Consider the following 16,323-nt stretch of genomic DNA (forward strand, 5'->3'; position numbering starts at 1 on the left):
TTCTAAGGGCGTAAATTTTTGAGTTCACTTCTCACTACCTATTACAGTTTTGAAGGCCATAAAATGCCAAGATGGCACAAAACCCCCACAAATGACCCCATTTTAGAAAGGAGACACCCCAAGCTATTTGCTGAGAGGCATGTTGAGTCCATGGAATATTTTATATTTTGCCACAATTTGCGGGAAAATTACAAACTTTTTTTTTTTTTTTTTCACAAAGTTGTCACTAAATGATATATTGCTCACGCATGCCATGGGCATATGTGAAATGACACCCCAAAATAAATTCTGCTGCTTCTCCCGAGTACGGGGATACCACATATGTGGGACTTTTTGGGAGCCTAGCCGCGTACGGGGCCCCGAAAACCAAGCACCGCCTTCAGGCTTTCTAAGGGCGTTACAGTTTTGAAGGCCATAAAATGCCAAGATGGCACAAACCCCCCCAAAATGACCCCATTTTGGAAAGTAGACACCCCTAAATTTAGGGGTACACTAGTGAGACTAGGTAATAAATGGCGGGTGCCCTGAAACTATAAAAAAATAACTAACCAACCAGCGTCACCTGTAACCGTTATATGGTGATCACTGGTGAAAGGGTTAACTAGGGGGCAATCAGGGGGCTTTATGCGGTAGTATATGGGGGTCCCTGGCGCTATAAAAAGCTGCGGCGAACCTAAATACCTACCTGCCTAACTAGCGTCACCTGTGACACTAATACGGCGATCAGAAAAATGATCGCTTATTAGGCTGGGTTCACACTGGAGCGATGCGGGAACGCCACGAATCCGCGGCGGGTTCCCGCATCGCATGCCTCCCGGCGGCAGTTCACACTGCCCTATGCGAACTGCTGGGAGTGTCAGTGAAATGTTAATGACACCCCCAGATCAGTTCGCATATCGCAGTGCGATCTGCAAACTCGGATCGCATGGTGTGAACACCCATGCGATCCGATTCTGCTGCGGACCAAAAAAAGGGTCCCGTGCGAATTTGCGGCGGGTGCGGCGAATGGCTGAACTCGAATCGCACAGAGATCGGATGTGATTTGCACTGCAGTGCGGTGCGAATCACATTCGTTCTCATAAACCGCTGCAATGTGAACCCAGCCTTAGTGACACTGGCGACGGGGGGTGATCACGGGGTTAAACCTTTATTGGGGGGGTTAGGGGGGTACATTAGAACTAAAGGGGGCTAACCCTAACTGCCCTAACAGTTATTACAGTCACAAATGACACCAATGCAAAAAAAAAAAAATGACATTGGTGTCACTGTGACTGGGGGGCAGGGGTAATTGGGGGGGTGATCGGGGGGGGTGTGAGTGTGCCTGGCATGTTCTACTGTGTAGTGACGTGTTGGTGCAACTCACCGATCCTCTCTCCTCGGTGTCGGAACGAAAAATACCGACACGGAGGAGAGAATACATCACTTCCTCTCCTGTGTTTACATTACAGGAGAGGAAGTGATGTCACGAACGATTCCTATTAGTCGAGAGCGATCGCGAGGGGGTGGCCATGAACGAATGGCCGCCCCCTCGTCCGGGATCGCTCCCGCACGAATGCCGACCGCCGCAGGCACTGGGCGGGGGCCCGATCGGGCCCCCGACCCGCGGGAAGGCAGGGACGTACATGTACGCCAATATGCCTGCCAGTGCCATGCTGTCGACGTACATCGTCGTGAGGCGGTCGGGAAGTGGTTAAAGAGAGCCCACACCTTCATGTATGGGAACGCTTGTCTGAGTATTTGGCCAAATCAAGTGCCAGGACATGTGGGCGATTGGGGAGTCAAGCTTGGGCAGTCTCGACAGAGGTTTCAGGAAGTGAAGAATGAAAAGTATATTCCTTGACAGAGGGAGAAGACTTTACAGCCTGTTCCTTAGGTTTTTTCCACCAAGATGGGTGCCCTTGCCAATAGTAGCAACCATGATAATGTTTGCAAGAGCTGGAACAAAGTGATGCTGCCCATCGAAGGCAACTTCTCTCTAAAGATAGGTGCGTCCACTTCCTCTAATAAAATCTTAAGTGTCTTAAGGCAGAACGCTGCTAAGTCAGTGGGAATAGACCACTTTTGCAGAAACTCTTCACTAATTAAATGTATAATTAATAAGCAGAGTCTTATAGAAAGAGTACGGAGCATGGTGATGCTTGCACCTTCCATAGGGAAATGGTTGGAAAAGCAGTTGCAAAAGGAGTCTTTGTAGCCCAGGGTAGTCACTTAGGCCACACACAAATCAGATACAGGTGAAGGTAGGGAAGCCTTTGGAGGCTTGTCCGATCAAAGTCAGCAATAATGGGTTGATATGGGTCATAAAGCCTTGCATACCCAAGGTAAAATCCTCAGCTGAGAAGGAAGAAGGTCCAACCACATCAGAGTCAAAGAGGGCTCCAAGAACAGAAGATAACTTGATTAAAGGCTGCAGGCAACACAACCATCAGTAGACACGCTGCCAATAGCCCCAGAGCCATTGGCAGAATGTGAACTGGGGGCACTCTATATAGCTGGACTGTTTCCCTACCCCGGCCTTTAGAATTGTTGCAACAGCAGAGTGGCAACCCAACGTGTAGGTTCAGGGTAAGAGGCAAGGCCTTAGGTATTCATGAAACCCAGAAAACTATCAGCAAGCGAGAGGGTCAGACGACCAGAAGGAACCAAAGTCATTGTAGTCTGGCAGCAGGAATGGGTTGCATATCAAGGACCCAAGTAAGTCTTTAGCAAGCAGCAGATACTCTCAACATTCTGGAAAGTCTTAAAAGGGAACACAGAGTACATATGCAAAGCTCAGCACTCGGTCCCACAGCGTTAACCTTTTTTGCAACAAAATTAGCAGGAAAACGTAATAAAGATATTTAATGACCTAAGTACCTGAGATAGGTTTGAGTGCTTGGCCCAACAGGCCTACTCACATAGTTGGTCTTCAGAAACAGTGCAAACACAAAAGGCAATGTCAAGAGATCTAGAACATGCTCCACAGCTAAAGCTGGCCAAAGACAGATTGAAATTCAGCAGAAACTGGCTGAATTTTGATCCATCTATGGGCAGGCTGGTTGCACTGATATCAAATTCAATAAATTCAGCCTGTCTTTTTTTCTGTCAGCAGTAATCGTATTCTGACAGCAGGGAAACTTCCCGCTGTCAGAATGCAATAGTGCAGCAAGAGAGATTCCCCCTTCAACACAATCAAAATGATCATTACTCTTTCCTTTAAACTGCGGGGTTTGCTGTAATGCTTTCTTGATGCATTTTGATGCTTTCCAATACAGTTCTGTGCAAAAAAATAAAAAGCACGTTCAACTTTTTTTCTGCACTGGAACTGCCTGCACTAGCCTGAATTAGGCCATTGGAATACATATAATCTACAGTCCTGAACCGGCCCCTTAACCCTGCTGTAGCAAGCAGCCCCTTTAGCCTGGGTTCACACATATGTGTATAAAAATTGCAAAGTGTTTTAGGCATGAGGTTCTTTGTAAATACCATTCCAGTTTCTGTGTGATTTCAGTACAGGTGCGATTTTGCCAAGTCGCTCTCTGTCTGTCTCTCTATACAACTGCCCATCATTGATTTCAATGCAAAATCGCCTACCATTCACTTCAATGCAAGATGGCCATCCATTGACTTTAATGCAAAATGCCTGTCAATAGCAATCCTATGAGAACATTTATCTTTGCATGCTACTATACGCTATCACTTACAAGTCTGGAACGCACTCTCCAAACCTGCATAGGACCCTCTGTGTAATCGCACTGCGTGTGAATCGCATCTGTGTGAACCAACCCAACAGGTACACAATATCTAGACTGTCATCTAGAATGTGTGAAACAGGGCCTAGGCTCCATTCACACCTAGGTGTTTTGGGATCGCAGCAGAATGGCTGCGATTCTGCCCGCGATCTCAAAAGGCATTACAATTACAAACCGCAGGTTCAAGGGGACATTGTTTTCAATGGCACCTAAAATGACGTGTGGTTTTGCCGCAATTGTTGCACTTCTGCTTATTTTTTGAGCAATAAGCTTTACGCAATGCAATTTGACTGCCACGCAGTAAGTCACGCAGCAATAGCGGCAAAGCTACACCGCACTTTAGGTGCCATTGAAAATATGACACCTGAACCTGCATTTTACGATTATAGTGCATTTTGAGATAGCAGGCAGAATCACAGTTATTTCTGCTTCTGAATCTGCTGACGGATGAAAAATGAACAGCAATGCATTCCTATGGGCAAACAGATTATAATTTACAATCACTTTTTTAAACAGAGAAAAGCCATGAATGGATGTAAATGAACAAACTTTTTGATTGGTTGCAAGGAGCCTGCACCATCCGGCGTCCTAACAACCAGTGACTCATTTCTGCTGTATGTTTACTTTACTGTATGTTTTACTGAAATGTTACATTTTGTTAACTGTTGAGCTAATATGTGACATAAAAAATTGTTACCACCAATTTATACTCTGGGGTGTCTGCTTTCAGAATGTTTGGGGGTTTTAAAGTGGAGTTCCACTAAAAAATGGATCTTCCGCTTTAAGCCATTGTGACCCCGACATGCCACATTTGTCATTTTTGGGGAGAGACATCACTCGCGAGCCGCCAGTCACGGCATGACCCCAGCTAGAAACGGCTCAGAGTGCCATTACTAAAGTGCGCATGCGCCAAATACATCGGCACATGCGCAGAAGAACTCATCGTGCGGGGGTTTGTAAATATCTCCTAGAGCTGCACGATTAATCGTCAAAAAACTTTATCGCGATCTTGACTAAAGTGTTTTTTGATTCTTTCTATGCAAAGAATTCTCTCTGTGTTTCTGAAGCCACAGCCATAAACTGGGCAGTCTGCCAAGTGTCAAAACATTCTTTATCAGTTGAATTTAAAGCGGTTCTTCACCCTAAAGGGGAAGTTCCGCTCATGTGATCCCTCCCCCCCTCCGGTGCCACAATCGGCACCTTTCAGGGGGTAGGGGGGTGCAGTTACTTGGATAATCCAGGTATCTGCACCCATTTCCGGGCAGACCGCCGCAGACGCCCCCCCCGTTGTGTTCTGGGAAACACACAGTTCCCAGGACACAGCGGGGGGACCAGAAGAGGCGCGCAGCGCAACTCGCGCATCTGCCGCCGACATCGCTGGACCCTGGGTAAGTGTGATTTTATTAAAAGTCAGCAGCTGTAATATTAGTAGCTGCTGGCTTTTAATATTTTTTTTTTTTTTTTTTAGGTGCAGAACCACTTTAAGTATAAACATTGTAACAATTTGTTAATGGAATGGACTTCCTGTGCAAGTGAAAAAAGTTTAACCACTTAAACACTAAACCTTTTTCTGACATTTGTTGGTGTCAAGTTAACCACTTCAATACAGGGCACTTAAACACCTTCCTGCCCAGACCAATTTTGAGCTTTCAGCTGTCGCACTTTGAATGACAATTGCGCGGTCATGCTACACACAAATAGAACTTTCTTTTGGTGGTATTTGATCACCTCTACGGTTTTTATTTTTTGCTAAACAAATAAAAGACCGAAAATTTTGAAAACATTTTTTTTTTTGTTTCAGTTTCAAAACTTTGTAAATAAGTTTTCTCCTTCACTGACGGGCACTGATAGGCGGCACGGATGGGCACTGATAGGCGACATTTTATTGCATTGTTTTGTACTGATGGATGCCAATCAGTGCCAAATAATGCATGCCATTCAGTGATGCCCATTGTGGGCACTGACTGGCATCCCTGGTGGTCTAGGGTGGCATACCTGGTGCTCGGCATCCCTGGTGGTCTGGTGGTGTCCCTGGTGGTCCAATGTGGGCATCCTGGGGGGGGGGGGGGGGGGGCTGTGCTGATAATCGACACTGCGATCAGCCATGATTGGACACGGCTGATCACGTGGTAAAGAGTCTCCGTCTGAGACTCTTTACCGAGATCATAGTTGCGTGGTGTCAGACTGACACCCTGCAACAACGATCACCGCAATGCCTCCGGGGGCACGCAGCCGCTCAAAATCCTGAGGCTGTCCTATGACGTCCGGTCAGGATTTTGAAACCACTTTGCAGCCGTCATTTGACAATTGGCGGGCGGCAAGTGGTTACATTTTATTTATTTTTTTGCTAGAAAATTACTTAGAACCCCCAATCATATATATTTTTTTAGTAGACACCCTAGATAATAAAATGGTTGCTGGTGCAATATTTTATGTCACTGTATTCAGGCAGCGGTCTTCCAAATATTTTTTTTGGAAAAAATTACTTTAATGAATTAAAAAAAATAAAAAAAAATAAAAAAACCACACCTAACCAGTAAAGTTAGCCCATTTTGTTTTTTTGTATAATGTGAAAGATTTTACGTTGCAAGAATCATGATCTTTTTATTCTTAAAAAAAAAAAAAAAAATTGTGATTCTCATTTTGGCCAGAATCGTGCAGCTCTACCGTGTAAGTTTAGGAGATATTTCTTGGAACTACAGGTAAGCCTTAATCTAGGCTTGTAAAAAATAGATGGTGTTGCGCTCCACGCCAAATAAATTAAATCTAATAATACAATTGATAAATAATCGCATAAAATCTTGAAGACGCACTCATGCGATTAAAATTACTATTAATTATAACTACAAACTTTAGTGCAAAAAATTAATGCCAAGTGATTAATACAGTGCTCGGAGTAAAGCTAGTTCCTACTATTATTCATGAATGAAGGAACTAAAATTAACTATCCAATCATAATAAAGTGCCAGATAAAAAACGCAGATCTTAATAGAAATACTTCAAAAGAATCGTGACATCAAACAAATCTGTGTCAGTCCATGAAAGTGCATCCAAGTGCCAACATGTGTGCAAAACTTATATATAAAAAAAACATATATAATAAATACACAATAAAAAGAATATAGAACGGTGTGTGAAAAGTATGTATCACAGAGTACAAAGACAATAGTCCAACAAACGTGATTGCTAAAAGTGTCTCTAAATTAACATAAAAAACTTAGTAATAAAGTTCATGCAGGAAAAAAAATAAATCCACGCTGTGCTATGTGAAGAAATTAATCCTGTGAACGACCCCGGGATAATTCCACCAGTGATCTTGCAGCTCCTTAAACGTGGGTGCTCACACACTGAGTGCAGTGGGTACCTTACCTCACTGCTGTCAGTCAGACAGCAATATGCTCCAATATAGCGGTTGTGTCCTCAAATGGGATGTATGTCCTCAGTGGGTGTAGGGATACTCCAATACTTTGCGGTGTATATCCTAAATGCAGTATGGGCGCCCCTAAAACTTTTCCTCCAGATACTCCGCAAAGGATCGCAAGTCAGACCCAAGAAAGAAAAAAAGGGGGGCTCCAATAGTGAAGTACGTCACACAAATACTTTATTATAAAAGGACCAAGTCCTGGGTACTCACATTTATGCAGTAAAATTCAAACGTTTTTACATCTAACAAACAACGAACGGCTTCCTCGTTCGTACCCCGGACGTCACTTCCGGTATCCTCCTAGGCCAATCCTACGCGTATCGTCATTGATCACGTGACTTCATCAGGGACTCCCTGATGAAGTCACGTGATCAATGACGATACGCGTAGGATTGGCCTAGGAGGATACCGGAAGTGACGTCCGGGGTACGAACGAGGAAGCCGTTCGTTGTTTGTTAGATGTAAAAACGTTTGAATTTTACTGCATAAATGTGAGTACCCAGGACTTGGTCCTTTTATAATAAAGTATTTGTGTGACGTACTTCACTATTGGAGGCCCCCTTTTTTCTTTCTTGGGTCTGACTTGCGATCCTTTGCGGAGTATCTGGAGGAAAAGTTTTGGGGGCGCCCATACTGCATTTAGGATATACACCGCAAAGTATTGGAGTATCCCTACACCCACTGAGGACATACATCCCATTTGAGGACACAACCGCTATATTGGAGCATATTGCTGTCTGACTGACAGCAGTGAGGTAAGGTACCCACTGCACTCAGTGTGTGAGCACCCACGTTTAAGGAGCTGCAAGATCACTGGTGGAATTATCCCAGGGTCGTTCACAGGATTAATTTCTTCACATAGCACAGCGTGGATTTATTTTATTTCCTGCATGAACTTTATTACTACGTTTTTTATGTTAATTTAGAGACACTTTTAGCAATCACGTTTGTTGGACTATTGTCTTTGTACTCTGTGATACATACTTTTCACACACCGTTCTATATTCTTTTTATTGTGTATTTATTATATATGGTTTTTTTATATATAAGTTTTGCACACATGTTGGCACTTGGATGCACTTTCATGGACTGACAGAGATTTGTTTGATGTCACGATTCTTTTGAAGTATTTCTATTAAGATCTGCGTTTTTTATCTGGCACTTTATTATGATTGTATAGATCATTTTAGTTCCTTCATTCATGAATAATAGTAGGAACTAGCTTTACTCCGAGCACTGTATTAATCACTTGGCATTAATTTTTTGCACTAAAGTTTGTAGTTATAATTAATAGTAATTTTAATCGCATGAGTGCGTCTTCAAGATTTTATGCGATTATTTATCAATTGTGTTATTAGATTTAATTTATTTGGCGTGGAGCGCAACACCATCTATTTTTTACTTACTATCACTTTGAGGGGAGGGTTTGCACCTCTGTCGGTGTTTTTGCTGCAACCACACCAGCCTGCTTAAATTCTACCACTATAGCGCGAGGATAACCCACCATTACCAACTTAATCTAGGCTTACCTGTAAGTGAAAGTGGTTGTACAGGGTATACAACCACTTTAAGAGTCAGCAGCTACACTTTTTGTAGCTGCTGACTTTTAAATAGGTTGAACTCCGCTTTACGTAATCTTCAGGCCTACAATTATTATTTTTATCAGGTAATCCAAAATTTTAAAAGAAAACTGAAAAAAATGGCATGAGACTCAAGTGGTTAAGCACCCTAGCTGGTGGCTTTGAAAAACTGATGTAAACGGATGAAAAAACAAAAACAAACAAAAAACACAACGTAAACTGAAGAAAAACGTTTTTTTTTTCTTTGAAAAAAAAAAAAAAACGTGACGGAACCGATGATGGAACTCTCGTGTTAAAGGGGCATTTCTGTTCATGTCATCAGTTCAGACATGTTTTTCCGAAGAAAAAAAACGGATGATGTTTTTCATCTATTTTTAACATCTGCCAGCTGAAAGCCTTAGAGAGGAACAGCAGTCTGCTTGCATAATTTGTAATAAAAATATCTTTGCCATTCTGAAGCTTCCCTCCAACCACTTTGCATATTTTATATATACTGCGATTCTGTATTTACCAAATATGCTGCAAAAATCCCCCTCCACTGAATCTGGCTGCAATCATTTTAACTGTGGGCAGCTGAAGCTGCTGCCTGTTCACTTCCTGGATTTACACAAACACACAGAGGCACACCTCTAGATCTGCAGCTCTCATTAGCCCTCTTATGACTCATGTCCCCTTCCCTTCCTGGCAAACTCATAAGAGTGGGAGAGAGCTGTGCATGTCGTCATAAGCCTAGGTTTTTTACCAGATGCGAAACAGGAAGTGGGCTGTATAAGGTATTTAGTGGCAGAAAAAAAATGTTTTACTATCCAAAGTTAGATTTAATAGATGGAAAGTTGAAAAAATTTCTGAAGTGCCACTTTAACCAATTGAGTGACAAAGCCATTTTTTTCATGCAAAGAGACCGTTTTTTTGCCTGATCCTTCTTTTAAACAGAAGAAATATAGGGCTTTGATCCGTTCCAAAAAAAATGCATTGATGTCCGTTTTTCGTTAGTCAATGATTAAAAACGGACAAATGATCGACAAGCGTGAAAGGGGCCTATGCCAGGAGTCGCAAGAACAGAATTAAAAGAAAAAAAAAAGACATCTTCAGAGAGACAAGCAGGTACATCCATCACTTTAAAATACTGGCACAAAACTGAGACTTAGAGCTGGGAGGGATTATGGACTGAGATTTCTGCCTTTCTCTCTTTTGGCCCATGTCCATTTACCTGAAGGTAGCCTAATCAAAGAAGATACATATATAAAATCCTCTGTGACCTGTCATGTATGAAAGAAGTATTTCTAGGTATTTGTTTAAAATAGAAAGAAAAGCGTATTACTTCTTCAGTATTGTTGGCAGGATCTTGTTGTTCTTCCGCTTCCTCAGGTGCTTCTTCTGCTTCCTCGGCCACAACCTCCACATACTGCTCATTACTCAATTTCTGCCTTTTGGATGCCTGTGAGACGTCTTCCTCCTTGGCAGACAAAGAAGAAAAACAATTACAAGGAGAGCACATAAAATGTACATTTTGCAGCTATAAAGCAGGTGGTCTATTAGTCTGATGCATAACACATATCAATAACTAAAGTATATCAGACTTAAAGTTTTTTTTTTGTTTTTTTTTGGGTTAAAGTAGATTCTGGTCCCTTAAAGTAGATTATACAGTGTTTGTGCTGTGTAATCTGGCCCCCACTAAACTGAAAAAAAAAAAAAAAAAACCCTGAACATTGCACTTCCTGTATCCACTCTGTAAACAGACCACAATATCCAGGGTAGCTCCGCCCTGATCACTGTGTTCTAAGTGTGTCCCTCTGTCATACGCTGTCCCCTCTGCTCTCCTCTCTCCCCCCTCACCCCCTCCTCCGTCATCTGCCTCTGTGTCTGTCTCCAGCTCAACCCCGCCCCCCCCCCAAAAAACAAATTGACCCGTAAATTCTATATCTTGAAGTAGAGTACAGGACACAGACTGGATATTTATAGACACTACGTTACTACCTTTATGATTGGACACTGGCAACGGTTTAGGACACATCCCTATAACCCCACTTCATTTTGCAAGGCCTCAGGGTTTTATTTAGCAAGCAATACAGAGTAAAACCGGAATTGGGGGGAATTGAGGGTCCTGTACTCCAGGTCATGGAATTTACAGGCAAGTCGAAACTCCCTTTATCTTATTCGCGACACAGGCTGGATATTCAAAGACCCGGGACATCCCCAATGAGTCGAAGGGGCGATAAAAAGGCAAACATAACCATGCCAACAAAAAAATAAAAGGTCAAGGACCCAACTCAGTGTCACTGAACAGTTCCTGCCCCGGAAGACCTACCATATTTATCGGAGTATAAGACGCACTTTTTTTCCCCTTAAAATCAGGGGAAAATCGTGGGTGCGATCCCCCGCCGATTGTGAGCCTCTGGGCGGCTTTCGGCCTCTCTAGCCTGCTAGCAGCATCTTTGGAGCGGTGTATACACAGCTCCTGCCCGTTGAAATCAACGGGGCAGCGCAGCTATACTGCCGGTGGTTTTAACCCTTTCTCGGCCGCTAGCAGGGGGTAAAACCACTCCGCCAGCGGCCAAATACCGCCGACACTGTTTTACCACTGACACTGCCCCCGCCCCAGTGTGAAAGGGGCCTTAAGGTAGAAGGCGATACCACCCTAGGTAGAAAGGATGGTCTTGGACGCAAGACCTTGGGAAGAATTAAGGGGGGCTCCTTGCAAAAGGAATAAAAAAAAAAAAAATTCGATAAGGTTGCACTTTGTGCAAAAAGTGTAAAACTGCTGCACCCAAAAAATCTCCTTAAAAGTGGAGTTCCATCCAAAAATGAAACCTCCGCTTTAAGGGAAGGTGACCATTTGGCATGTCATTTTGGGGGGGGATCCCTCTTTTTAGAGGGTTCCAGCTCCCACTTCCTCCCAGGGCTCCGAGGCACTGGAAGTCAGTTCACCTCTCCCCCCAACCTCACGCATGCGCAGTGCATGCCCAGCTGTGAAGTCACGGCCGGGCGCCCAGTGACAATGCCGGCGCCGCAGGGGGGCGTGGGGCTAGATGAGCAGGGCTTCGTTCCCCCGCATCGCTGGACCCTGAGACAGGCAAGTGTCCGATTATTAAAAGTCAGCAGCTGCAGTATTTGTAGCTGCTAACTTTCATTTATTTTATTTTTAAGCAGAATTTAAATACTCGGAAATATCAAGTGTGTAGGGCTGAAACGATTAATCGATTAGTTGGTCTGCTAACGGCACGCACCATCTTCCCTGCCTTTTTTAAGTCCTGCATCCATCCAAGTGTTACAATCCCATGTAAAAGACCGGTGTCGCTGTATACCACTTATAGCGGCTGTCATGTGACCAGGCACGTCTCTGCTGACATCAGCGTGGTATTGTCAGCCCCACTCGCTTTGCTGCCTCGAGGAAGAAGAGAGCGAGAGAGGAGAGAAGCAGCCGGTGACCGCTCACGTGAAGGGGGAAGCAATGGGGTACGCCATCTTTTTGAGGCAGTAGAAACCCCTAAAGATGGGAGTTTTGCAAACTTCTGCTGTGGAAAGAGAACCTTCAAATCCTTAATATCTTCTTAAGTGTCTCACCAAACAAAGTTCCTTGTTCAAAGGGTATATGTATGAAACATGTATCTACCTAGGCAAGTATATTGTATGAAGCCATATCATCAGCAAAATAGGAGCTAGGGTGTGAGAAATCTTCTACAGGCTTCTATACCACCACCAAAAGATCTTCTTTAACCACTTCCCACCCTATAGCAGAATGACGACTGGACGTCATATGGCGTCTTTCAGGATAACATGCCGGTGCGTGCAAGCGGCACCTCCGATCATGGCAAGAAGCCTCTGACAGAGGCTCCTTACCATGTGATCAGCTGTGACCAATCACACATTGATTATCAGGGCAGTCCCCATGAGAAGTGCCCATCAGCTGCCAGCCTTTGCCCCCCAGTAGCTCATCAGCCGTGCCCATCAGTGCTGTCCATCAATTCTACATATTAGTGCCGTCAGTGAATGAGAAAAAAACTTTTTATAAGTAAGAAAAAAAAATTTTTTTTTTCAAAAATGTAGGTCTTTTTTCATTTGTTTAGCAAAAAATAAAAACCGTTTTTTGCACATGCGATTTTAGCACAATTTGCATTTTTTATGTTTTTTTTGGAGAAATTTGCTGTTGGGCAGATTTAAAAAATGCAAATTGTGACAAAATCACTATGCATGCTTCTATGCAGCTTCTCCACTAAAGCTTAATGAACCAAAAAAAAAAAACTGTTTTGCATTTGAAAAAGTCATTGACCCTTTTCAAAAATGCAGCAGATAAACAAAAAAAAGCATAGATGTGAACGTGTCCCATAGGAAACCATGTTAAATGAACTGTAGTGCATTTCTGCAAAAAGCACCAAAGAATAGGCATAAACCAGGCCTAACGGAGGTAGTTTCACTTCTGACTTGGAAGGAGAAAGTGGGGGTGAAGAAGAAACCTGGTGCTTTTTGGATCTGAAAAGGCATGACTAGACTAAAGCCATTAGTCATCTTAGAAATTCAGATTTTATTAGATAGGCAACTGGTTACATTCTTGAGAGGGAGGCAGAATCAGATGCAGTGACCAGTGTTAAAAACCAGGTCCTCCTCTGCTGCAAGGGAAGAAATATCTCACATGAAAAGTCATACCCCATGATTTCCAATGAGTACCGTCCATATCTGTGCAACTTCAAAGTAGTCCCTGCACTACTTTGGTCCGACTCGAGATCCACAGACCTCAAGATTACACTGGCATTGCTACGCAAATTTCAGGTCATACAAGTGCGAGTCCTTTGCAGCCAATGTTTAACTGAGATTTTGTCACGATTGCCTTGAACCTGGTTTCTGCCATTTCCATCAATGAGGATATTTCCCTATGGGGTTTACTCACAGAATAGGGTACATAAATGGGATAATTGTGTTCAAGGAGGATATACAGAAACCCAGGTGTCAATTGCCCTTTAGCGTGGCAAAAGGACAGGAGGGAATCAGCAAGCAAAAAAACACCAGGTCATATGGAGTGCGGTAGTGTTATAAGGGAACGTTCAAAAGCTTTGCCAGTGTCTAATCACCTGAAGGTAGTCGCCTATAACTTATGGTGTATAAATATCTAATCCGTGTTTGTACTCCCCACTTTACACAATAGCCAGGTCTCTTGGCCCTTTTAACCTTGATTAAAGTTAATCAGCTTCACTTGTTACCATTATACATTATTCTGACATTAAAACCTTGTTTTTTTATTTTTATTAGCATTAAAGTAGAACTATAGGCAATTTTTTTTTTTTTGGATAGAGTAAGGGAGGGTTATAACTAGGGATCGACCGATCATCAGCTTCAGATATTCCCTTTTTTAGAAGTATTGGTCAAAAAAATGTGACTGCTATTACCAATATTGCTTCAAGGGGTTTTACTGGGGTGATGCATGCAGCTGCATGCATCACCCCGGGACCGGCGGTCGGCTTTATTATAACAACCGATGCGGCTCGGCTGTTATTACAAGCAACGGAAGGGGACATTCCCCATTGCCTTTTGCTGCTCACCTGGGCTTTCCTGTCCCACCGGGAGGCCCGAGCAACCAGCCGGCACTTCCGCCGGCTGCCCAAAGACCCAAACAAAGTTGATGCTTTGTTCGAGTCTCCAATCTAGTAATCCGGAAGCGATCTCATGACATCACTTCCCAGATTACTGGAATCTTAAAGGCGCCAATTAAAAAAATGTAAGTATTCAAAAACGCAGATCTTGACGTTTTGAATACATGGAAGTACGGTGGGGGGGGGGGGGGGGGGTTTATAGACCCCAGATCCCTCCATAAAGAGTACCTCTCACAAGGGATGTTTACATTCCTTGTGACAGCAATAACAGTGATACAAAAAAAAAATATGTAAAATTACATTGTAGAACGTTTTTTGTTTTTTTTTAACATACAAAATATCAGAAAAAAAGGTGGCTGAAATGTCGGTATCGGCACCAAAAAACAAAAAAAACAAATAAAAAGACGGTATTGGTCGATTCCTAGTTATAACCATTTTTTTGCCATCTTTGTCCCACTGGAGAGATATACCTTCACTTCCTGTCCCATAGCCAAAACAGGAAGTGGAGCAGAAATCCCTCCAAATTAACAGAATCCCTTGGGAAAAAACCCACAAAAACAAAAAAAAACACTGGACAGCCTGTGGTGTGAACTGGCCATCAACAATAATGTTAAACAGGACAAATAGAGGATGAATCTCCCCAACTAGGACACAGACTAGGTGTTTTTAACCCTCTCCACCATCCAAATAAAACATTTAGTTCTGCTTTAATCCAATGCAAAAAATATAAATACCAATGCATATATTGTCAAACTAGATGTCACTAGCCTCTGCAAAAGAATTTGCCTTCTTTTTCTGAGGCTAACAAAAGAGGGCGAGATTGAAACCCTTAAATACAGAGGTTGGATTAACACTGTTGCGTGTATGTTAAAACATGTGTGGTAATGCACATGTGAAGAGGGGTATAAGGGTTTCCCTTTCCAAAACACAAACTGCAGCACATAGGCGTGAACCAACCACAAAAGAATGAATGGGATTTTGTCATGAAATGCATTTTCATGCAGTAAACTGCACAACTTTTGCAGCATGAAAATGGGCAGTTGGAAATAGGACTTAAACAGGGTACACACTATTCCTAATTTTTTTTTTTTTTTTTTTTCGTTCAACCACACAAGTCGAAAAAAATAAAAATAAATGGTCAGCTCTGGTCTGAGCCGCTGTACTGACCATGCAAGGTTAGTTCAGCGATCTCCCCCACTGAGCTGTTGTGTTCTGACAGGATGACAACTGGAGACTAGGGATGCCCCCCACCCCACAACACTCCCATCGGTGCTTTGTCATTTCCTAAGAGCGCTGATCGGGACTCGGTTGGCTGCTGGTTTTCCGGACAGACCGACATACACATGGGCCGAATGTGGGCTTTTTTTTCCCCCCCGACTTGTGTGTACAGGGCTTTAAGGTGCGAGTAAGATTTAGGCTGGGTTCACACTGCAGCAAGATCTAGCTCACAGGCGAATTCTTGTGCGTCCCCATTCACTTTCAGGTCTGATTTCAGCCCGAATTTTTGGCTGAAATGGACCAATAGACGTACAAGACTCCTGTGCAATTCGCACCGGTGCCGCTGCGGAGATGTGAGAGCCGCTCACAATATCCTGCTATGTGAACCCAGCCTAAAAATGGAGATTAGGAAGAAGGGGGCATGACCTCAAAGTAGTAGGGGATGTTCAAGAGTATTAATTCTACCATAAAAGAAAAAAAGTAGATGTTTGGAAACGACTTCCAACAGAGAACCATGGAAATTTGAAAGGGGGGGGGGGGGGGGATGGAAGGCAATTCTAATAAAATATAATATAATATAATATATATATATTACACACACACACACATATACACACATATACACACACGATTCTGAATTTAGATTTCTTTTTGCAATTACATGTTTTATTTCTGCATTTCAGATCACATTTAAGTAAAGGTATTCTATATTTAAGTGATCCTTTTTATTAATCTATTATCTCTGCAGGCAAACACTGTCCCTTCAATCTCTTCATTCAGACTTG

General features: G+C 43.0%; 1 protein-coding gene across 3 annotated transcripts in view; it reads right to left on the reverse strand.

The window, feature by feature from the left end:
- RBM33 (RNA binding motif protein 33) overlaps positions 1 to 16,323 on the reverse strand; it is a 260,560-nt gene that overhangs the window by 189,315 nt on the left and 54,922 nt on the right. For all 3 annotated transcript variants that reach the window (XM_077491155.1, XM_077491156.1, XM_077491157.1), the window contains exon 6: positions 10,057 to 10,191. In XM_077491155.1, coding sequence (XP_077347281.1) covers positions 10,057 to 10,191 — 135 coding nt within the window. The remainder of the gene's footprint in view (positions 1 to 10,056; positions 10,192 to 16,323) is intronic.

Source organism: Lithobates pipiens, unplaced genomic scaffold (genome assembly GCF_037356315.1).
Source record: "Lithobates pipiens isolate NorthernLeopardFrog02 unplaced genomic scaffold, aLitPip1_a1.2 Scaffold_19, whole genome shotgun sequence".
NCBI lineage: Eukaryota > Metazoa > Chordata > Amphibia > Anura > Ranidae > Lithobates > Lithobates pipiens.